This window comes from Triticum urartu, chromosome 3A, assembly GCF_056163025.1.
Source record: "Triticum urartu cultivar PI428250 chromosome 3A, HENAU_Tu73, whole genome shotgun sequence".
Taxonomy (NCBI): domain Eukaryota; kingdom Viridiplantae; phylum Streptophyta; class Magnoliopsida; order Poales; family Poaceae; genus Triticum; species Triticum urartu.
The window spans coordinates 606894516-606918638 of NC_141875.1; the positions used below are offsets into that span (position 1 = coordinate 606894516).

Here is a 24123-nt window from a genome sequence, read left to right on the forward strand (position 1 = left end):
GCGGCGGGAGAAAAAATTATATAATTAAAAATTTCTTTCGAATACGAATTCACTGATATAATTTTTGCTTCCGCCGCAATCAGTCTTGGTAGTTAAATTTACGGTCAAAGTTGAAGCACGTGAATAGAGGAAGCACTACATTATGAAATGGAGGAAGTACTATTATGTTACTTTGCATTATGAAGGTAGTAACTTAGGCTAGTATCATATGCATAACACTAGTCTAATTACTCCCCACTATGACCAGCCTTAGCATCATATGATCATTGGATCGGAATATCATGATCCACGAGGCACGAGTTCCGCTACATATTAATATAACCTGCTCGCATTCCTTGAGCACATAAACTATTCTTGACGTGATACCCAGTCAGCGTCAAACACAGAGGCCAGATGTGAGATGCCGTCGTGTTCCGTGAGCTGGAAAAAATAAGTGTGAATGAAATATTTTGAATCTGCCTTTCTCCCTTTATAAAGCAAAGCCGTGAGAGCACACAATTACACCACAACACACACATACAGGGAAACAAACAGAGCTCCTGCATCTCCAAAGCAGCGGAAGGATAGGATAATGGCCGGCGAGAAGACGACGGGGCTGGTGCTGCTGGACTTCTGGGTGAGCCCGTTCGCGCAGCGCTGCCGCATTGCGCTGGCCGAGAAGGGCCTGGCCTGCGAGTCCCTCGAGCAGGAGCTGCTGGGCGCCAAGAGCGACCTCCTCCTCGGCTCCAACCCCGTCCACAAGAAGGTCCCCGTGCTCCTCCACGACGGCCGCGCCGTCTGCGAGTCCCTCGTCATCCTCGAGTACATCGAGGACGCCTTCGCGGCCGCCGCCCCGCGGCTCCTCCCCGCCGACCCGCACGCGCGCGCGCAGGCGCGCTTCTGGGCCGACTACGTTGACAAGCGGGTGTACAGCTGCGGGACGCGGCTGTGGAAGCTCAAGGGGGAGGGGCGCGCGGCGGCGCGGGTCGAGATGCTGGAGACGCTCCGGACGCTGGACGCCGAGCTCGGGGGCAGGGCGTTCTTCGGCGGTGAGGCGCTCGGGTTCGTGGACGTCGCGCTCATACCGCTCACGTCGTGGTTCTACAGCTACGAGAAGCACGGCGGGTTCAGCGTCGAGGAAGAGTGCCCGGGGCTGGCGGAGTGGGCGCGGCGGTGCGGGGAGAGGGAGAGCGTCGCCAAGGTCCTGACGCCGCCGGAGGAGGTGCACGACTTCATCTGCCTGCTCAAGAAGCACTACGGCGTCGAGTAAAGCCGATCGACCAGCCGGCTGGTGGATGCGTGGCGAACTGTTTGCTTTCATGGAGTTTGGCTCGAGTCTGCTCTTGTTTGTGTTTAATTTGAGTCTTTAATGCCATTTGTCTCGTGTTCTACTTTCAAGATGTTGTCCAATGTATTTGCCTATTTGCGACCCCATATATGTGAGGTACTTCAATATATTTTGCTCAAGAAACTTGTGCGCATTTTGCACCTAGTGTCCCACGACGATTCCTATTTGGCGAATGGGTCGATAGATAGCGACCCAGCGCATCCTCTCGCCATGCGCCACATCCTCGGTATGAGCCGCTCATACTGTTTTCTTTCATTTTTCTTTTATTTTTTGCCTGGTTTTTCTTTCTTTTTCGTCATTTTTTATTCTTTTCTTTTCTTTTCCTTATATCCTTTCTTCCTTATAAAAAATTAGTGAACATTTATTTAAAATTTTGAACATTTTCAAACCAGTGATTTTTTTGGATTCATGAACATTCGTGAACAATTTTTGAATTAACGAACATATTTTTCCAAGTATATGATATTTTCTTAATTTGCGGACATTTTTTAATTCACATTTTTTTGAGTTCATGATCATTTTTTAGAATTCAATAATACTTTTTGAAATTTTGGATTTTTTTTACAAAGCCGCGAACATTATTTTAAAGTCGTGTACATTTTTTGAACTCACGAACATTTTTGGAAATTCATGAATATTTTTCGAAATCATGAACATTTACTGGAATCTTGTACATTTTTTAGATACGCAATCTAAATCTTTTTTTTAAATGCAATTATTTAATACACAAACATTTAATACCTTTTCAAACATTTTTTAATATCAGAAATATTTTACGAATTCATGAACAATTTTTAAAATTTATTAATATTTTTTGGATGCACAATTTTTTCATGATTCACAATTCATTTTGAACTTTGAAACTTTTTAAAGTCCTGAATTATTTTAAAGAAGGAAAAATGAAAACATAAAAAGAAAAAAAGAAAAAGCAAAGGGCAAAAAATAAAATGAAAACAAAAGCACATGGGATTGGCCCAAAAGCGCACTAGGGCGCGAGGACTGCGTGTTTGCTCATCACCCAGCAGCGCGCCAAATAGAAGCTCCGCGTCCCGCGCACGAGCAAGTTATTGTGAGGCTGTTTTTAATGTTGTATAAACATGCCATCTATCTAGATGGGCTTGGTCGTTCATCCTAAGCCCATGTAACTAACGCACATGATCAATCTATCGACATATTCTACTTAAAAGAAAAAGAATCTACCCAGCTTATCGCAATAGGTGGATGAGGGTTCGTCTTCCCTGCCACTTTGTCTTCCGCTGCACGCCGCCACGCCCACCCCATGAAACAGCAGCCATAACTCCACATTAAACGGCATCATTCACCTCATCTCATTACCTCCACTACACTACAAACAACGAAGAAAGTGCTAGATTTTGTCCAGTCATCGCATCACATCTCATATTTACAACAATTCTTAACTACAGCCATCAGGATCAAGCTCTGAACCACACGACCCGTCATCACAGCAAGATTGGGCTCCATGTTGCGCCACCATGCCATGCTAGATGGAACCGACACACGATTGCAACGGTTGTCGGTGCCCCGCATCGGCTTCGCTCGGCAAATCGTCAGCAAGGCCTTCACCTCGTCGAGGCTGCCATCGACACTCCACGTCACCCCACCGTGGCACCACAAGGAACCTTGTCGTTGTCCGTCATACAACCCCTCAGACCCTCCTTCCTTTCTTCCTGCCTAGGGCGCGGCGAGGCAGTCGACATGCAGTTTTGTGCGAGAGGAACAAGAGGGGATTTTTGCAGTTGGGCTATTGCTTTTTATAGGATGCTTTTTTATACGGACTGCCAAGGATTATGAAAAATTGTAACATTGAGCCACATGTTACAAGTATTCGAACCACTTTTGTATATGGATACTTAATTCATTTCCTTTGTATTTGAGGCTTCTTATGCATGACATTCATTGTGCACATACGACAATCAACGAGGAACCTACCAAACGATTTTGTTTATATTATACTCCCTTCGTCCCGTAATACAAGAGTGGTTTTTTATACTAGTGTAGTGTAAAAAACGCTCTTATATTAGTGTCAAAACGCTCTTATATTATGGGATGAAGGGAGTACTATGTTACTCAATAGTAATTTTTTTGTATGGATATGTATCTTTGCATTCCGGCAGCAATACGCAGGGTATCATCTAGTTTCTAGAATAATAGAGGTTTTGGTGACCAAGTAAGCATCATCATGTGGTTTATTAGCAGAGGAGCACAATTTTTATTTGTCACTGCTATTGTGAAGAAGTAAATAAGTTATTCTAATTTCTAGGGTACTAGTGCTGACCCATCATATGGCTATACCGACCTTGTTCTTGACCCCTCATGTTGGCTACAATGTGCGCGACAAAAGGTCATGATCTCAAACCCCCATTTAGCAAAGCCCACTCTAAATATAATACCGACGATGGATGCCACTACCTCCTCCTAGATTAGTCGTGCAATGCATACATTGTAGCGTTGGCACCCTACATCTAACATATGAGTCTCCCAACCCTCATACGGCAAAGATCGTGATGAACATGACCATTATGATTTTCTCTAGTATCGCTCTCAACTAACTCTCCTCATTTAGTCGTCTCTCTCACAACACGCATCACATCCATTGCATGTACTCCCACAACTGCATGGGGTGGAAGACCATGGAGTCGAGGCTGGATGGGCACGGGGCCTAAAAATAAAGGCCACATTATTAATAGCCATCCTTTCTATCCATCTAGCATGGACATGGTTGATGGTCCAACCATTCGTAGGCCATCTTCTTATTGTTGACCCACATTGATAGGTATAAGGGACCCAATCTTTTGATTAGATGTTATTGATTTTGGTTGGAGGGCACTTTGATGACTTGACAACGTACATTGTACACTCGACGACGGGGCTTAAACAATTTCTATACCAACTCTGGTGTGGTTACTGACGGTATTGGAAACACCGTCAACTTGATTACGAAGAATCAATCCATGAATGCAACCGAAGACCAAAAAAGAGTTTAGGACGTGCAATGTGAATTGCAGATTTAATATGAAGTACTTAATTAACACACTGGGGTTCCGGTGATGTGTAATACACGAGGTCTCTCCGACTCTCGTGTCTATGGCAAAGAGTAGAAAACGTCAAAACTCAATCAAACAAAACACAAACACTAATTTAACGCCCTAAGGGGGTATTTAAGGAGGTACAAAAGGGGGATTTGACTAGGTGAAGGAGAGGGTGGAGGTAGAATCGAACCTTAAGTCGGTCTCCTTCCTAAATACACTCAAAGGAACTACACATAGTCTCCTTACTCCAAAAATATGTGGACCTAGCCAAAAAATGAATTGGTGCAGCGCCTATACAAGGCTATGTATGATATTATAAAGTGTCATATTGTATATTTTTCCCATGCATTTACTTATCATCATGGTGGCTTCAAAGTCCTGAAATCTCCACGTTGAAAGGATCGATATAGTTGACTAGAGGGGGGGGTGAATAGGCAACTAACAATTTTTAGCTTTTCTTGACCAAATTAAACTTTGCATCAATGTAGGGGCCAGTTCTTTTCGGCGATTCTCCCAGAATCGCCCCCTCCTCAGCTTCTCCCAGAATCGACATTCCATTTTTTTATAATCCCATCTAGTTAAGGTCTAATTAGCTAGGATTGTAAAAAAAACATATGGAGTGGTGATTCTGGGAGAAGCTGGGGAGGGGGGCGATTCTGGTAGAATCGCCCAAAAAAACTGGCCCTAGGTTGACTAGATAAGCAACTAAGTGAGCAACCTATATGATGCAACAACAACCAACACAAGAGTAAGCAAGGGATACAACACAATATAGCTTGCACAAGTAAAGGTGAGAGATAACCAAGAGTGGAGCCGGTGGAGACGAGGGTGTGTTACCGAAGTTCCTTCCCTTTGAGAGGAAGTACATCTCCGTTGGAGGGCCTCGGTCTCTCTGGACACTGCGTCCGAAGGACCCTTGTGGCGGGGGCCACCTATGGCCTCCTTGCCCTTCTTCTTCTTCACCTTCTTCTTTGGTGCCTGATAGGGCGCCGGGACCAGTATCTCTGTCAGCTGGGGTATGGCTGAGTCTTCGGGCAGCGATGCCGGACACTTGAACCGCTCCGCCTTTGTCGTCCAGCCCTATACGAAGGACATGTAATACATTATATCTAAACTTATTCACCGAATAGGTACTCGGGAAAATCATGCTTACCATCGAGGCCGGATTCTCGATGTCGAGACCGATGTCTTCGGCAACGTTTTTTGGGCCTTGAAAAGCAACTTCCAAATGTCTTTGTGCGTCGTGCCGAAGAAGTGCTTCAAGGTCCGTGGCTCCTCCGGACTAAACTCCCACATGTGAGAGGCCCGGAGTTGGCAAGGGAGAGTCCGGCGGAAGAGCATCACCTGAATCACGTTTGTGAGACCGATGTTTTTACCTATCATGTTGGTGATGCGCTTTTGCAGCATCTGCACCTCCGCCGTGGATCCCCAGTCAAGGCCCTTAGCGGTCCAGGAGGTGAGCCTGGTAGGGGGTCTGGATCTGAAGTCGGGCTGGCTCCCCAGTTGGCATTGCGGGGTTCGGTGATGTAGAACCACTCCTGCTGCCATGTAACACCCTCGATGCGACTACATCTCCCACGTGTCGAGGCACGACTTAGAGGCATAATCGCATTGAAGGCATGTGTCGCAAGTAAGGCAATCTTCACAACATCCCATGTAATATAAATAATAAAGGGGAGATAACATAGTTGGCTTACACTCGCCACGTCAATCAAGATACATAAATAACATTACATCAACCAAACACTCATGGCCCGACTACGGCGCCAAAATAAAAGATAACCCAACATGCGACACGGTCCCGATCACCCCCAACTGGGCACCACTACTGATCATCAGAAAAGGAAACATAGTATTGTTGAGAGTCCTTGTCGAACTCCCACTTGAGCTCAAGCGCGTCACCTGGAGCGGAATCATCAGGCCCTGCATCTGGTGTAATAGTAATCTGTGACTGTGAGCCACATGGACTCAGCAATCTCGCACCCTCGCGATCAAGACTATTTAAGCTTATAGGTAAGGCAAGGTAAAAATATATGTGGAGCTGCAGCAAGCGACTAGCAAAAAATGGTGGCTATCCTGTTCGCAAAAGAGAGCGAGAAGAGGAGGCAAAGCGCGAGCGAGAAACTAGAGAGCAACCTGCGCAAACATTACTCCAACACCGTGTCCACTTCCCGGACTCCGCCGAGAAGAGGCCATCTTGGTAACACACTCAGTTGATTCATTTTAATTAAGTTAAGGTTCAATTTATCTACAACCGGACATTAACAAATTCCCATCTGCCCATAACCGCGGGCACGGCTTTCGAAAGTTCAAATCCCTGCAGGGGAGTCCCAACTTAGCCCATGACAAGCTCCCATGGTCAACGAAGGAATAGACCTCCTCCCGAGATGTTCCGATCAGACTCGGTACCTCGGTTCTTCAAGACACTTCGACAGGTTAAAACTAATCCAGCAACACCGCCCGAATGTGCCGACAAATCCCGATAGGAGCTGCACATATCTCTTTCTCAGGGCACACTCAGATTGTCCTAGGTACGGGTAGGCCAGCCCAGAGTTGCCCCTGGTGGCCACCGGCAGCTGACAGGTGGACCAACACTCAGAGGAGCACTGGCCCGGGGGGGTTTAAAATAAGATGACCCTCGGGCTCCGGAAACCCAAGGGAAAAAAGAGGCTAGGTGGCAAATGGTAAAACCAATGTCGGGCATTGCTGGAAAAGCTTTAATCAAGGCGAACTATCAAGGGGTTCCCATTATAACCCAACCGCGTAAGGAACGCAAAATTCGGGAACATAACACCGATATGACGGAAACTAGGGCGGCAAGAGTGGAACAAAACACTAGGCGAGAGGCCGAGCCTTCCACCCTTTACCAAGTATATAGATGCATTAAGATAACAAGATAATATAATGATATCCCAACAAGTAAATAAATGTTCCGACAAGGAACGGCCTCCAATCTTCACCTGCAACTAGCAACGCTATAAGAGGGGCTGAGCAAAGCGGTAACATAGCCAATCAACGGTTTGCTAGGACATGGTGAGTTAGAGGTTTGACATGGCAATTTGGGAGGCTTGAGATCAAGTGGTAGGCATCGTAGTATTGGCATAGCAAAAGAGCGAGTAATCTAGCATAGCAAAGATAGTAGTGATTTCGAGGGTATGATCATCTTGCCTGCAAAGTTGTCAGAGTTGACTGGATCCTCGAAAGCAAACTCAACGGGCTCCTCGTTAGCGAACTCGTCTCCCGGCTCTACCCAAACAAGACAAACAACCAACAAGGACACAATCAACCACGTGCAAAGCTCAAACAATATGATGCAAAGATGGTATGCTATGCGGGATGCAATATGTGATGCATATGCAAGATTTGACAAGGAATGCATGAACCTGGCCTCAACTTGGAAATCCAAGTATACCACTGGAAAGATGAGATGAAATCGCTTGAAAACGATATAAAGAATGCCGGAATCGGAGTTACGGTTTGGAAATGGCAAGCAAATCAAATATGACACCAGTCTGCGATTTACAGCAAGTAGCCATCTAAATGCAAAGAGATGAACAAGCTACAGCACCCAAACATGACAACAAAATACATGGCAGGGATGAATTCAAGATTCTTAACAAAAGTCTAGCACTGAGCTACGGCCAATTCATCCATTAACAGGTTCAAACAAGCATGGCAAAAATGCATATGGTAAACAGATTTCAGACTTAGTGAAATTAACACTTGTCTGGAATCTCAGATCAGATAGCACTCTTCGGAGCAACAAAACTACATGCTACAGAACCTGAACATGGCAAAGTAAAGCATGGCATGGAGCTACTCAAAGGGCTTAACAAAAATCCCTTAGTGACCTTGAGCCAAAAGGGATCAGAAAATACAATTGCAAGCATGTGAACATGGCAAAAACATAATCAGTTCTCAGACTTGGTGAAAACTGAAGCATGCTGAAAACAGATATCAAGTAGGCATGTTTACGAGCTAGATGCACTCACTACAGAGCAAGTCATGACAAACTAAGCATACACCCATTAAGAATACACAAAATGTAAGCTGGACATGGCAAGAACAATAGCATATCATGCACGGATCAACTACAACATCCTCGGCAAAATCGCTAACAAGTAGACAATCTGCCCAGATTCATGAAGTAGCAAAAGTAGAGCTCGATTGACTCAAGCTAGGGTGCTCCATAAATGCAAACAAAAACATGGATGGATAGAGCACTACAAAATTAGCAAAACATCCTTACTGATCATCCTCAAAAGAGGCACGGATCACTAGGAAACAACATGAACATATGGCATCATGAGAAAAACAGATCAAAGACTTAGTGGAAATGCTAAGTCCCTGAAAACAGAATTACCAAGTGCTTCACTTTTCAAGCTTGTGCTAGTCACCACACACATCACAAAAATACATGGGATGCACCTCTGGAAAGATGGCAAAACCCTTAACAAAACATATGTAGAGCTCATGGGCATATCATGCACACAATAATCATGGCAAAAATGACAAATATCTAAATGGAGTAGCAGATCTGACAAATATCTCAAGTAGCCCTCTTCTAACAGCATTTCGGGCATCAAGATGAACTCAAATGAAAATGATGCAATGGAATGAAATGATGTGTTCTCTGAGACGAACATTTTGATATGCTATATGCCCAAAACAGAGTTACGGATGCAAAGTTACGATGCGATGAACATGGCAAGATAATTAAGGTTTAGGGGCAAAAAGTCAACCGAGAGAAAATATCCCAGATCTAGATCTGGCCGGGCGCGCTTTACGAGGATCGCCGGATTTACTGTAGCTCGCCGGAGACGGAGGGGGCCGGCCGGAGAGGGGCTTGGGGCGTGGAGGAGGACGCCGGAGAGAGGCGGAGCCGGCGGGCGCGGAGGTCGGGCGCGGCGCCTGCGCGTCGGGCGAGGCGGCGGCGGCCGGCGTCGAAGGGCGGCGAGGTGGCGGCGCCGGCGTCGGGCTTCCGGGGCGGCGGGGCGATGACCCAGGCGGCGGGGCGGAGGTAGGCGAAGCCCCGGGCGGCGGCGGCGGATCCCGGGCCGCGGGGGCCGGCCACGGGCCTCCCGGGCCGGAGCGGCGGCGGCGGGGACGATGCCACGTGTCACGCTGCTAGTGGTTTCGGGCGGCGGCGGACGAAACGTCCGGCGCGGCGCGATGCGGATTTTTAGGGTTTCGGGGGAGGAGACCTGGGATTTGGAATGGGGGTTCTTTATATAGACATAGAGGGAGCTAGGAGAGTCCAAACAAGGTGCGGTTTTCGGCCACGCGATCGTGATCGAACGCTCTAGATGATGGTGAGGGTTTTGGTGGGTTTTGGGCCAAATTGGAGGGGTGTTGGGCTGCAACACACACGAGGCCCTTTCGGTCCCTCGGTTAACCGTTGGAGCATCAAACGAAGTCCAAATGGTACGAGACCTGACAGGCGGTCTACCGGTAGTAAACCAAGGCCGCTTGGCAAGTCTCGGTCCAATCCGGAAATGTTTAATCCCCACACACGAAAGAAAGCTAGAAATGACCACCGGAGGAGAACGAAGCGCCGGAATGCAAAACGGACAACGGGGAAAATGCTCGAATGCATGAGATGAACACGTATGCAAATGCAATGCACATGATGACATGATATGAGATGCATGACAACGACAACAACACACGGAAACAAAGACCCGAACCCGAGAAAATAAAATAATTTAACGCTGGAAACGGCAAGAGTTGGAGTACAAATTGGGAAAGTCATATCCGGGGTGTTACATGCCACACCTTGACCGTCTCCACAAATGCCCCTTCGGGCCAGACGGTGTCGGGAAGCTTGCTCACCGTGGCCCCGCCGCAGTCCACGTACTGTCCTTCGACCACCTTCGGCTTTAGATTGAAAACCTTGAGCCATAGGTCAAAGTGTGGTGGGAGCGGAGGAGAGCCTCGCACACGACGATGAACGCCGATATGTGGGGGAAGGAGTTTGGGGCTAGATCATGGAAATCTAGCCCGTAATAGAACATGAGGCCGCGGACGAAGGGGTGGAGGGGAAACCCTAGTCCGCGGAGGAAGTGGGGAATGAGCACTACTCTCTCGCCGGGCTTCGGGGTAGGCGTGACCTGACCCTTGTTGGGGAGCCTATGCGTGATGTTCGCGGACAGATAGCTCGTGCCCCGGAGCTCCTTGACGTCCTTCTCGGTGACGGAGGAGGCCTCCCACTTGCCCTTGGAACCGGATCCAGACATGGCTAGGGAGGTTGGTGGCGGTGGGAAAGATTGAAGTTTTGGGGCGCTGGAGCTTAGAGGTGGGAAGGCAAGAGCTAGAAGAAGGCGTGGGGAAGAAAGGAGGGATTTTCTACCCTCTTATAGGCAGTGAAATACCAAACGCCCCCCACTCAAGCCTTAAAACCCGCCTGTTCCCAAAGAGATCGTGTGAATGGCGCGGTTGGATTATCCAAAACCGTATTGATAAGAATCCCACAATGGGCGGGCACGATCTCTATTTTGACAAGACGTGCCAATGGGGCTATGCCTCGAAACGCGAAACGGGAGGCGTGCAAATGGTTCGAAATATTAAAGAGCCAAATGTGACGCTTCGCAGTAAAAAGTTGTCAGTAAAAGAAACTGCTTTATTTGGATATCTTGCCTTCCTGGCTAAGGGTTGTATCAATTATACAGAGCCGGATACAGTTCCTTTGTATAGAGAATTGTCCTAAAAGTGTTCAGGAGAAGGAACCCGTCTTGCAATGCCGAAGACAATCCGCGTGCCGAACACAACGCCACCGAAGACTGGTTCAGGGGCTACTGAGGGAGTCCTGGATTAGGGGGTCCTCGAGTGTCCGGATTACTTGATATGGGCCGGACTGATGGACCGTGAGGATAAAAGCAGAAGACTTTCCTCCGTGTCTGAGTAGGACTCCTATATGCGTGGACAGCAAGATTGGTGTCCGGATATGTTATTTCCTTCCTCTACAAACCGACTTTGTACAACCCTAGGCCCCTCCGGTGTGTATATAAACCGGAGGGTTTAGTCCGTAGAGGCTATCTGAATTCTCATAGGCTAGACTGGTAGGGTTTAGCCATTACGATCTCGAGGTAGATCAACTCTTGTAACCCCTATACTCATCGAATACAATCAAGCAGGACGTAGGGTTTTACCTCCATTAAGAGGGCCCGAACCTGGGTAAACATTGTGTCCCACTTGTCCCTTGTTACCATCAATCCTCAGACGCATAGTTCAGAACCCCCTACCCGAGATCTGCCGGTTTTGACACCGACAGGCACGAATGTTGTGTTGGGGCTTACTGAATTTGCTTGCCTATTTAGAGGGCACGTAACTCTGGAGACTGACTGCGCGGAGATCGGACGGGAACTTCAAACTGTACGAGAGTGCAGGAATGCCTGCCGAGCAGTTCTATCGGATATGAGGAGACAACTCTCCTTGTTCACCAGCGTGGAGATCAGCATCGTCAGCCGTAAGAAAAACATGTTGGCTCATGAGTTAGCGGCCATTGCAAGGAAGGTGTGAGACTTCAAAATTATAGTTGATGTACCCGAGGGCGCGAGGCTGGTAATGCAGAATGAGAATGTAACCACCATGGCGTAAGTCTTAACCATGGTTCTAAAAAAACAAAAAGAAAACAACATAAGCAAGAAATGATACTTGATAGGTGCAAACGATGGGCTTCCCAGGGTTACCAACCAAACTTGCATCTTGTAAATCATTAAAAACAACATGAAAATGGTCAAATGTATATCCAATGATTTGTTATAAATCAGTATAGCATGAAATTAGAATTCCACAAATCATCTAGTGAAAGCACGTAAAACCTTGTTCATCAAAATCATAAAAGTATTAGGTGCATTGTTAATCAAACAGACATAACTAACCACTCATATAACCTGGATATAATTTTTGATTTTGTTTTCTACCCATTTCCCAATTTCACAATACTTTAATAGTATCCACTGCGCAAATCAACTTAAAAAAACATATTCTCTAACCTACAAATAATATGACAATATCCAACATAGTAATTATTGATGGCTCTGCAATCAACACAGATAAGTGACGGTCCATCCTTTTTGACACTAAGATGACAAAAACGATCCATCAACTAAGGGATTTGTGAACATAACCCTTGTCGAGTAGCTCGTGTACTTGACACTGAATCTGGAACCAGCACGCCGCCGATAGGGAAACAGCGGGCCGTACGCATCGCGCAACGTGGTAATATCCACCGCAACGGATAAGAACGCCAGAACGGATAAGACCGGCCAGCCCAAAAGATCCAAGAAGCGCACTATAATATCGTCATCACCCCACGCCGTACCTGTCACCGTCCATTCCCATCCCACCCCACTCCACCAGTCCACACCGCAGCAGCACTCCAGTGAGCTCGAAACCGAGAGGAGGAAGCGATACAGTACTACAGGCAACCATGGAGGTGGTGACCGGCAGCAACGGCGGGAGGCTGAACCCGTGGGCGGAGCCCTTCGTGCCGGGGAGCTGGTGCCGCCCCGCCCCCGTGCAGGCGGCCGCGGCGGAGGTCGAGGACTTCTCCCCCGAGTGGTGGCGCCTCGTCGCCTCCTCGCCGTCCTTCCGCGACAGCTGGCTCCGCGACTACGGCGACCTGGGGCTCCTCGACGCCGACGAAGGCCCGGACGACAGCGACGCCTTCTTCCCTCCGCCGCGCCACAACGGTACGTGACCAGACCGGCCCAGATCTACTTTCCTTCAACCCTCAAACAAAAAAAAGGTTCTACTTTCCTTCACGGTTGTTACCTTGTTAAACCTACCACCGTGGTTAGGAGCAGATGGAGAGGAGAGGAAGGGAGAAGCCGCCGTCAAGAAGAGCGGAGGCGAGGTGGCGCCCTGGGGGATCGAGAAGTGGTGGCGGGCGCACGTCGCCTCGCCGCCGGAGGTCCCGAAGTACGCGGAGAAGGCGCCTGCTAAGGTCCTGGGCGGCGGCAGGTTCAGCCCCCGCACCATCCAGCAGCCTCGCTAAGGGACCGACCAGCCTCACCGCGTTCCGCGTCGATCCATCGATCTTGGCATAAATTAAAAAAAAGATAGAAAAAAATACTAGTAGTTTGCGAGCTCTTCTGCTCTTAATTAGCTTTGCTTATGCTTAATTTCATCGTGTCTCGTTTTCGTTCTAGTTTCCAGCTCAAGATCGATTGGAGGTTCAATTCACTGCGCTGTGTATGTACATACGTCTGTAAATGATGTACTAGTGTGTAATAAGATGCAGTGATGCAATGACTCCATTCGGTGCAAATGGTTTTCCAGTTTTCGTTGCCTGAACCACAATGCTGCATGTAGATTTCTGATGGATCCCACGGAGAGAAGCACAGGTTGCTCTCGGCATCTGTAGAGGTTCAGCATCGCAATCCAGAACGACTAAACTGAACTATTTGAGATAAAAAGCAACTAGACAGTTTGCTCTCGGCATCTGTTGAAAGAACTAGCTAAACACTTCTTACAGAGTTAAAACCTGCACACTTGGAAGATGAGTGGGTAATGCTGCTCTCAGCATCAATCTTCACTATACATTCCATTTCCTGCTATGTACTTTTGCATTGAGCCACAGCTTCCCTCGGTCAGAGCTGTTATATGTACCCCCCTTTGGTCAGTCTTTTACCTATCACAGCTTCCCTCGGCAGTTTTCAGCGCCACAGAAACACTCTGTCTGTGGACCAAAATGTTGTACGAAGCTACGAGATAGACCAAAAACTGAGATGAGAGTGCATCATAAAACATACTTCTGTGTACTTGCAACACTAATTCAAAAGTGAAGCAATACAGGAAATGATCTTTTAGTGCTTCCCAAAGGCTAAATATTTTACTCAGGTGCAGTGCTATATGTCAAAGATAAATCCAGAGTCTAGGGCTGTTAATCTAGGTCGTGATTATGTCTCAGCCTAATTTTTTTTCAACAATCAATGAACCATTATTATGTTAAGAAATGCTGTCAAAAACGAGAACTAAACTATAGTACAGTAACAATTATGAGTTGATGCCTCTGGAGAATTAATATTAATATAGAGTGGCGGTGCCACACACAAATTGCCACTTTGTTGAACTTATATTGCATCAGAATACTTGGAAGTTTGGAAGATTTCAGAAAGGTTGATACTTGACACCGAGGGGTATTGGATCTAGCATCACCACTGCTGACATATCCTTTCCATGTAAACCTAGTATTGTCACTAGGACTTTATTTTTATTCATCTATGGTGTCAGCTTTTATTGACTATGTAGAACATAAAACGGAATCCAGAATTTTCTTATTACAGTGGAGCACCAGAAAAGGCAAAATGATAGTATGATTTAGTCAGGATAAAGATCCAGCTAAGCATCTGTACGGCTACGCAAATTAACGTTGTAAACAATTTGTTGGTTGTAGAATGCATACAAATTATACCAAACGTCAATGTGAGTGTACATCACGGAAGAACGGTATACAAAGTGCTAGGCTGATTGAGTCTCTCATGTACCTGTAATTATAGGTCAAGGGCTCACCCACTCGTATACCCTGTAAAGAAAACACACCTAGCCTTGTCTTGCCGTTAACTTGCCTGCCAACAAACAACTCAGTTAAGCCATAAAAACTCTTTTAGAGAATAAAGGAACAGCAAGCCACTGAATAAACAAACACATAGGTTAAAGAAATCCATACGCCAAGCTTCTGCAAATAAGACAATTACCAATTCTCCAACCGACAGTTAGGACTGCAGCTGTGGTTAAAAAAGCGACAGTCATTTCCTCTGAATGTTGCATCAATTATAAAGTTGTTGTTGACTTTACACATGTAGAAATTTTGATCTCGGCGCTGTTTCATGTCTTGAAGCCTTTCTTCAAATCTCGCGCCATCTATAACTGGAATGGGGCATTATAATTATAAAATAATATATGATCTAACAAAAATGGAGAGTATACCAAGGTGAGCATCAATGATTATCTTTTGTAGTAGCTATTCTAGAAATGAAACTAGCTTTTGATTTTAACAGACATGAACTCAGGTTAACAGCAATATGTTCAGCACAATAGCAGAATAGCTCACACAACATCATTAGGAAGGTAATCACAAGCCATAGTCTCCTGTAGAAGTAGGGGTTTAAACGAACTACAATCAGATTATAAAGCAAACCAAAGAACGAATCTCAAATACCTTCTCCAACAAACTCTATCACAAAATCACCTTCCTCAATGGTTTCCAATGCTATGGCACCCCATCCGCAATGTTGTGTCTACAGAAAAAACCCACCAGGGAGTTATTTGTCACACAAAAATCTCTTAATCATAACTATATTATTATTACCAAAGAAAGTTAATAACAAGATGCAAAAATAAAAGGAAACAAAAATATATTTATATAATTGGCGCACCAGATGAAGTTTAGGCATGAAACCCCAAATAGGAAAACAAAATACTTTATAGAAACTGGAGAAGGAAGAGAAGTCATGAAATTAAGGAGTATGTTAACATTGTAAAAAACATTATAAGTTGTGAAAGTTAAAACCTTTAATTATTTTTTGTCTTCTGAAAACATGAAAAAAGAAGTCCAATGAATTCCTTACCTTAACAACCCCGATCCTTTTCTCTCTGCGAAATGGTCTGTTAGTGCACTTATTTGAGCACTTGCAAGCCTGAGAGCAGCTAATGGACACAGACCTGTAGGAATTATCATAACTTTCTATAAAAATTTGTAGATGCATTTATATAAAATGAACGCATAAAGCATTTTATAGAATATAATCACTCTAAACTCTAAGATACAGCATTACAGTATACATTGGAAAAACCGTTTGCTGTTCAATTGGAGTATAATAATCTGGAAAATCATTCTCTAGTTATAAGCACTTCGAATTCTGATGAGAATCATCTCATAAAAAACAACGTTACACAGAGAATAAGGATCCCCCAAAGCATGCACGCAAGAAATTAAGTTGGTTCGTACCTGCACGAGCATCTTATTTGACAGGTCAGAGGAGGATCACAATCACTGCATTTAGCTTCAATGGCATCACCATCACATTTCTTCTTGACGAAATATACATCTTAGCTCATTGAGGAACGAAAGATTCCAAAGTTAAAAGATAAAAATGAAAATATATACTCCCTCCGTTCCTTAATACAAGTCTTTTTAGAGATTTCAATATAGACTACATATGGAGCAAAATGAGTGAATCTACACTCTAAAATATGTCTATATACATCCGTATGTAGTCCGTATTGAAATATATAAAAGACTTATATTTAGGAACGGAGGGAGTAAAAGGGAAACTGGTCAACTAGTTTAAATTGCAATCATATAAAGGATACTATGCTTCAAACGTACATATGGAGGTGGTTTTGTCACACTTTCCAACTCCTCCTTAATATGGTCAATATTGAACTCTTGATCAGCATATGGGAGAGGTAATCGCTGGAAGGCTTCCTGTAAATGAATCAATACTCAACAATGAATACAGATCAAAGAAAAACTATAAGAACAAAACCGTTAATAGTCCACCAACATCACATATTTACGAAGGCAATATGACAGAGAAACAAAATTGGATAAGTTCTGTGTGTTCAGCAATACAGAGAATCAAATGTGAAGTGGAACTATTAACCACCTCAATGTTATATGCTGGACCTGCACCCTGTAAGAAGCACATATCACACCGTCAGCAACATTAACAACAACAGAAACAACCAAAGCCTATAGAAATAAAGAGATCAAATAAAATGCATTCAACCATATTAAAGCAAATGGTATGGAACAAATTGTTGAATGTTCTTTCTTTTCATGATTTAAGTAGTCAACAAAGAGAATATTTTGGAATGCATATTGGAGGCATTTACAATTGGAGGATGCCGTTTGCAGACCAACTTATCCGAAGAGGCCCTCCGTGGTTGATACACTAATACTAGTTAATAAATTGAAACCAGAGTACAAAATCATCAAGCTTATGTTTCATAATAAGACCTTCAGAATTGGTGATACGAAATAAGAACATATGCTTGATATGGTAAAAGGCTGTCGGTATGTGAGCATATAAGGTTATTGCTTCAGGCAACCTGCTCAATAGTCTGTATTTCAAATTGAGAATCGTGGGGCTGCAGGTTATGGTCAGGAAGAAAGTTATAATTCAAATTTGCATCCCTGTGCATCATTACACTTAAGGCTTTAATTTATACTATTCTCTCATCAGCCAATATTGAACAATCATATCAACCCAATACTAAATAAGCTTACCATGTTTTTATTGTAATTCTCGGCTCTTGCTATTAAGTAGAAAACTGTAAACACTCAGTCGCAATTATCTAGGAGAAACTGCCATGATGCCGGTTAAAAACCCAATTGTCCACACTGCTATATTATTGTAGGCACTGAAGATACGGTTTATATAAGGAACTGACAGAGAAGCACCAAATAGGGTGGATGAAGCATAGCATCAACCTCACTAGTTGATGACCAAATACTCCAACTTATCATTAGCTTTGAAGGATCAACAGGCTCAGCCATTCTGTTCTGATGCAGCGAACATTGCGTACATGCAGGCATTACATGTTTCAGCCGGTGCCAAGTTGTTCTCCTTTTGCAGTGAAAACATAACTGCACAGTTAACAAACATATGAGGGGATAAATAATCGTAAATTGTTGAAACTAACAAAGGCTTCAACGAAACAAAATACTCGTAATTATTTCTCATTGGTTGCACAGATAGGCATTTATATCTATAGTATATATCATTGTTTGTAATCTTGGAAAAAAATATAATTGCTTTTTAGATATGTAACTTTGTTTCAGCAACTTACATGTCGAGGGCAGCTTCCATCACTTTTTTCAGAACAAACCTTATGCAAGGTTACTTCACAGTGATGACCTGAACATCGCGTCCTTTCATCGGGCAGGATACTCCTCGAGCAAATTGGGCACTCAACCTAAATCCAAAGGATTTAAAAGATTCCTTCTTTTAGAGAATCAGTAGGGAATCACACTCACACTACCTTATGTAACATCCGGAGTACACATTAAAATACTGTGTGAGCAGAATCACTTGATGTTGGTATCCTATATTCAGAATCTTTAAAGTGGATCAGAATCCTATAGGAAGTGTTACTTGGCATCCTTCCTTCATTTCTTGACCAAGCTTTCACCTAATATTTAATTAACTTATAAGAGTCTGACTGTGTTTCTATGCAGAAGATTGCATACCCTGATCACCTTGATGTCCCTTATAACAAGATTTATAGCATATTCCAGGATTGTTGTTCCCTTATTATCAGCAACCAGAGCTACAGAGAATGAATACAAGCAACGGCACAACACTTGTGTTTAATTGAACTCTCAATATTACAGCCTTCTTCTGTCAGTTCTATCAGAGTTGGGCGATCACATATGCAGCAACTTTTTATACAGGTTACCAAAGCATCTTTGTCCAAAGAACATTCCAGGAACATATACTTTGGAAGGCATCCGTATTTCCTAAGAATATCTACCCACTTCAAAAATTCAGTTTCTTCAGGTTATCTTCAGATCAACACTCCATTCTTGCATGCACTTGGGTGATGTCGTTGAGCTCAAGAGTTTTGAGTCTCATCTCCTACCTTAACTGAAAAGACACATAGTTCCTCCTGTGCGCTCTAGCTTCTTTTTCTTGCATAGAGCTAAATTCTTCCATATGTGCTCTGCATACATAACTTGAGATGCCACTATTCGTCCAGTTCATATGGTTAATGTTATAGAACTCAATTCAACATTTTGTAACATGTTTCTGAAGTACTCCATGTTCTTTAGTTGTGAGCAACTATCGGAAACAGTGTGTGCCCTCAGTCCAATTGTCCTATAAAATGAATAACCACCTCACATTTTCTAGTGTGGTGATGTCCTTGTTCAGATACAACCCTTATTGCACCGATTTCCACATCTCTATCACAGTTCTAGTTTTCTCTCCAATTTCTGTGGTGACATCCAAATCCATCTAGTGTATCATTTGCTCTCAGTGTGGAGTACTAATAACCGCATTGAGACTCATTGTTCTTTGTTCCAAACCATGTTCCCCTTTCGGTCTCTATCCCGAGTTCCGTGCCACCAGACAATCACCCCCATTTACCACTTCATCCCGTTTCTAGCAAACCTAACATTTTAGTTGTCAGAGTCCTGATTGACACACAAGCTGCTAACTGAATTGCAGGCCTGGCAGTGGTACCGGCACGTACCTTCCTCGGCGCGCCTTTCTGGAGGAAAGGGAGGACGCACTCCTCCGCCGGGGCGCCTGACGCGGCCTTCGCTGCCCCCCACTCCTCCGCGCATGCCTGTACAGTCCGCCGCAGAGGCGCCGCGGGGGACTTGCGCCGTATCCGCGAGGACGACGGCGCCGCCGAGGGGAGGCCACGGACGCGGGTCCGGACGCTGATGCGCACCGACCGGCGGGGGTCGGTTCCTCCTGGAGACTCCGCCGCGGCCGGCGGGGACGGTGGCGGGGGAGAGCAGGGGGGCTGCTGGGGCGCCTGTGGGCCGAGGCGGGCGGAGCGGCGGACGGGCGCTGGGCGGGGAGGCCCCGCCATTGGTGGTGACACGGCGATAGGACGGGACAGGATTAGGGTTTCCGTGCGACGCGCGGCGCGGTGTTGGGGGGATTTGGGGAGGTTGCGGGGGCGGAGAGGAGCGGAGGGCGGGAAGAAGAAGAGGAGAAGTGCGGGTGCGGTTTGGGTAGTTCCTTGGCGGAGTGGGGTCGTGGGGAGTGGTGATGTGTAACGCTTAAACAACGCTCGTTGTGACCGTTAAGGCAAATCGGCCACTGCATCCGCAAATGGTCCGGCAGGGGTGCGGCCCATAAAAGTAGTAGCTGCAGTTTCCTTTATTTTACGAAATTGTCACTAAAAGCATGTGCTGCTCTAGAGAAACTAAAAATTATATACATTATTAACAACTACAGTGTACATTATAATGAAAGTAAACATATCTGCGTGTTATAAAATGTTTGCATAAATTTAAAAGTAAAGTATTCATGTACTCCTAAAATTGTTTTATATAATGTAACAATAATGTTTCCCACAATTTGAGAAAATGTTCATGTAATTAAGTAAAGAATTTCATACTAAAAATATGTTAATGTAATAAAAGATGTTTTGTATTCTGAAAATCTTCATGTGGTTAAAATACATGTTCATGCATTAAGCATCTATGTAATCATATTTGTTTTTGCGGGGAATGCAATCATATATATTAAAAACTTGTGTGGCTTTAAAATGTGTTCATGTCTCAAAAATATGTTTGTGTAATTTTCAAAAAATATTTACTCATTTATAAAAATTTCATGTAAAATGGTACTCCCTCCGTCTCAAAATTCTTGTCTTAGATTTGTCTAGATATGGATGTATCTAATACTAAAACGTGACTTGATACATCCGTATTTAGACAAATCTAAGACAAGAATTTTGAGACGGGGGAATACCTAATTGGAAAAATATTCATGTAGTTAAAATTGTTCAGGGAAGAAACATGCAATTAAGAAGTGTTAGGTTTTCTTAAAAATGTGTTCATATAATTTTGAAAATTGTTCTGCCTTCTCAGAAACATTCACATATACATATAATTTGAAAAATGTTCACGTAAAATATATTTATTTTAGACAAACATAAAAATATTAAACCAAAAGAGAAACGGCAAAAGGTAAAATAAGGAAAAATAAAACAAAACCGAAAAAAGAAAGATAACAAGGAAAAAAACTTAAAAGAAAAAACCAAGGAACCTCTACCCAAATGGGCGTGACCCAGTGATCCACCTTATAGCATTCACAGTCATGAGAGAGACGCCTATTGTTTCTTGTCATGAAGTAGTGCTAGCAATTTGGTCGGACTTGGTCTGCTTCCTCTAATCTAAAAAGTTTTTGGGGCCCCAACTGTGATGGTTTGTGGGCAAGCAGCTAATTCTCTCAAATGGTTGACCTTAAAGTTTATCTAAGAACTTTGAGCTCGCAGCTGCTTCGAAGAATACAAAAATGTTGACCATGCAGATGGACGAGTTGGATCTCAATGGGTCCGATGATCGTACACACCGGTCCTTTGTTTGGATGTTGAAGCATTGGCGGCCGAGATGGAGGCGGTTGATGGGGAGGAGCTGGCCGCGAAGTGAGTGAGGAGACACAGGCGGCCGGTCTAGGAGGCAAAATGCCATTTTGCATGGCCTATGGGAACTTTTGTGATAGGGTGCATGTAAAAACTATGGAGACACACCTCTTTTTGGTGGTGATTAGACGCTATGAAACATCGCATTTTAATTTACTCATATTGCTATGCATTTGGAATGAAAGAGGTCAGATCTGGACGGACTTTTGGAAAATATGCTTGGATGGCCGGCTCCCGTATCCATGTCCGCAGAGGAGTCCGTTGACAGATAGTGTGTCCCGTTTTAGATGACGGTGTTGGATATGCCCGGATAATCATATGGTCAATCCACCCGGCTTCAAAATCTAGACTTGGCATGGGTGTCTGTAATTTTTTGGATTTATTTCAGTCTTCTCAACGTTCATTTCTTCCACGGAGACAAGTTCGTCAATCTTAAGATTTATCGGCTTAGTCTTCACAATGGGGAGTAACTTAGGGTAGTAACATATGTGTTGTCATGCATCACTTTATTTATTAAGTTATAGACTCATATTTTCTTGATATGTGTGATGTTATAGTAACTAGTTATGTTACCACATGTCTTTCTTTCTTCATTAATTATATGCCGCATCATTTATTTTCTATATCTATATCTATATCTATATCTATATCAATATAAAAAGATCAAAGGGGCAGATGCAATACATCTTGACCATCTATTTGCGTTAATCCAACGGCCTTAATTCTCCCGATGGTGAGCGATTAAACACGTTTAGCACTAGCGTTGGACATTCCTTTCTCTCCTTGATCCCTTTCCTTTCTCATCTAACGATAGAAAGGAAATACTAAACTGCCTCCCTACACCGCCTGGACGCCGCCGCCTTGCTCCGCCCCAATCCCCTCCGTAAGCCGCGCCTTCACGCCGTCCGCGACGACGCCGCCTCGCTCCCTTCACGCCGTCGGCGACGACGCCGCCCCGCTCCTCTCCGTCGCGGTGCCTTCACGACGCCGCTCCGCTCCGCCCTGATCCCCTCCGTATGCCGCGCCCTTCCTTGCTCCGCCCCAATCCCCTCCGTACGCTGCGCCTTCACGCCGTCCGCGACGACGCCGCCTCGCTCCCTTCACGCCGTCGGCGACGACACCGCCCCGCTCCTCTCCGTCGCGGTGCCTTCACGACGCCGCTCCGCTCCGCCCCAATCCTCTCCGTCGCCGCACTGTCACGGCCTCGCCCCCATCACACCGAGCCGCAGCACCTCCCCGACGTCGCCCGCACCCACCACCTCCTACAACACCTGCTCGGGCCGCACTCGGGGACGACGCCTACTCCTAGGCCAGGCGGGGACGGCGCCTTCTACATCGCCTCGACGACCGTCTGGTACGCTGCCTCCTACATAACCTGAAAGGCGTCCATTCACATCTCCGCCTTCAAACACGCAGCAGGTCTTTCATCTCTGCGTTCTTTCATCTCTATAAGTACAGGAATCCAGATATACATGTAACATGTTTGCACTTTTTTTGTCGAGTGTCATAACAAATAGGGCTGGTCTAATAATTTATTAAGGGAAATAATGCATACTAACCAAGGCCTCTATCTTGTAAGAATATCCATGTGATTAGGATCGTCATGCTGTACGCAATATTGGCCTCTTGCACTTTATTAGCATAACATTTTGTGGGTGTTCCATAATCTATACCCAAACAAATTAGCATTATTAGTTTAGAAAGCAGACTCGGTGAATTAGTACAACTATATATGGACTACATGATTCATCTCCGCCGAAAAGCCAGTTTAAAAACATCTTCCATCGGTGATTTGCATTGATCACGTTATACTGATTTTGTTCTTCCTCACACCTCAAGCATCTATGCAAAATAGTTATTCCTCACGTTATACTGATTTTGTTCTTCTCCCTCGCAATCAGCTAATCGTGGCCACTTTGGGCATCTTACAAGAGCCGCCTCGCTCCCTTTGGGCAGAGCTGACCGGGGATAATAATCACATGGATGATGATAAGAAGGCGCAGGGCAATCAAGGCAAACAAGGATGGTATGCACGGATGTCTGACGATAAAAAGGCTGAATACCTCGAGAAGCGGCGTCAGGCACGTGCTGACAAGAAGGCTGCAACTCTTATTGCTGTGAAATGTCAGCAACTATCTCAAGACCATCCTTCTATTCTGTCTCCGGAACGTACACCATTCAGCAATATAACCAACACACACAAATATGGTACATTCCTTACCTCCGGAACTTTACTTCTTCATTGCTTCATGGAGGATGTAGTCATGATTGTTCTGTTTCCTTCACTCTTTTTTGCCATGTATAGTGAGTACACCTGCAAGCTCTGGGAGTACTGCTCATCAACCTGCAGATAGCAATGTTCAATGCAAAAAACAAGGTGGGGGTGGTATGCCCGTATGTCCCAAGAGAAGAAATCAGAGCACCTGGAGAAGCTCCGTATGGCCCGACTAGAAAAGAAAGCTATAGAAAAAAGTGTGAATGTTGATGTACCTCAATCCCCTGCCACTCAGTTTTCCACAGGTAACATTCCCCTATCTGCTATATATTCATTGCCTTGGCTGTCAGACGATGTAATCATATATTTTGTCTCTTTCATTCCTCAATTTTGCCATATGGAAAGTAAGTACAGCA

At 44.9% G+C, this 24123-nt stretch overlaps 3 protein-coding genes across 4 annotated transcripts; 2 read left to right on the top strand and 1 right to left on the bottom strand.

Moving 5' to 3' along the window:
* The first annotated feature begins 488 nt into the window (after positions 1–488).
* Positions 489–1450, top strand: LOC125545430 (putative glutathione S-transferase GSTU1). Its single transcript, XM_048709359.2, has one exon. The coding sequence runs from the start codon at positions 572–574 to the stop codon at positions 1247–1249; it is 678 nt and encodes a 225-aa protein (XP_048565316.1). The 5' UTR covers positions 489–571; the 3' UTR covers positions 1250–1450.
* Positions 1451–12685: 11235 nt separating this feature from the next.
* LOC125545432 (protein EARLY RESPONSIVE TO DEHYDRATION 15) lies at positions 12686–13658 on the top strand. Of its 2 annotated transcripts, none has more exons than XM_048709362.2 (2): positions 12686–13070; positions 13179–13658. In XM_048709362.2, exons 1-2 carry the CDS (start codon positions 12809–12811, stop codon positions 13373–13375), a joined length of 459 nt encoding a protein of 152 aa, XP_048565319.1. In that variant the 5' UTR covers positions 12686–12808; the 3' UTR covers positions 13376–13658. The 2 variants fall into 2 exon arrangements, with proteins under 2 accessions (XP_048565319.1, XP_048565320.1); XM_048709363.2 differs by having other exon boundaries at positions 12688–13070; positions 13185–13658.
* Positions 13258–20258, bottom strand: LOC125545431 (histone-lysine N-methyltransferase ASHR3). The gene is made up of 11 exons (XM_048709360.2): positions 19582–20258; positions 18178–18303; positions 17819–17974; positions 16992–17018; positions 16696–16810; positions 16331–16430; positions 15951–16044; positions 15542–15620; positions 15078–15249; positions 14868–14948; positions 13258–14084 (listed from the first exon to the last, which is right to left on the bottom strand). The coding sequence occupies exons 1-11, from the start codon at positions 19927–19929 to the stop codon at positions 14015–14017; spliced, it is 1368 nt and encodes a 455-aa protein (XP_048565317.1). The 5' UTR covers positions 19930–20258; the 3' UTR covers positions 13258–14014.
* Between the last annotated feature and the right edge of the window lie 3865 nt (positions 20259–24123).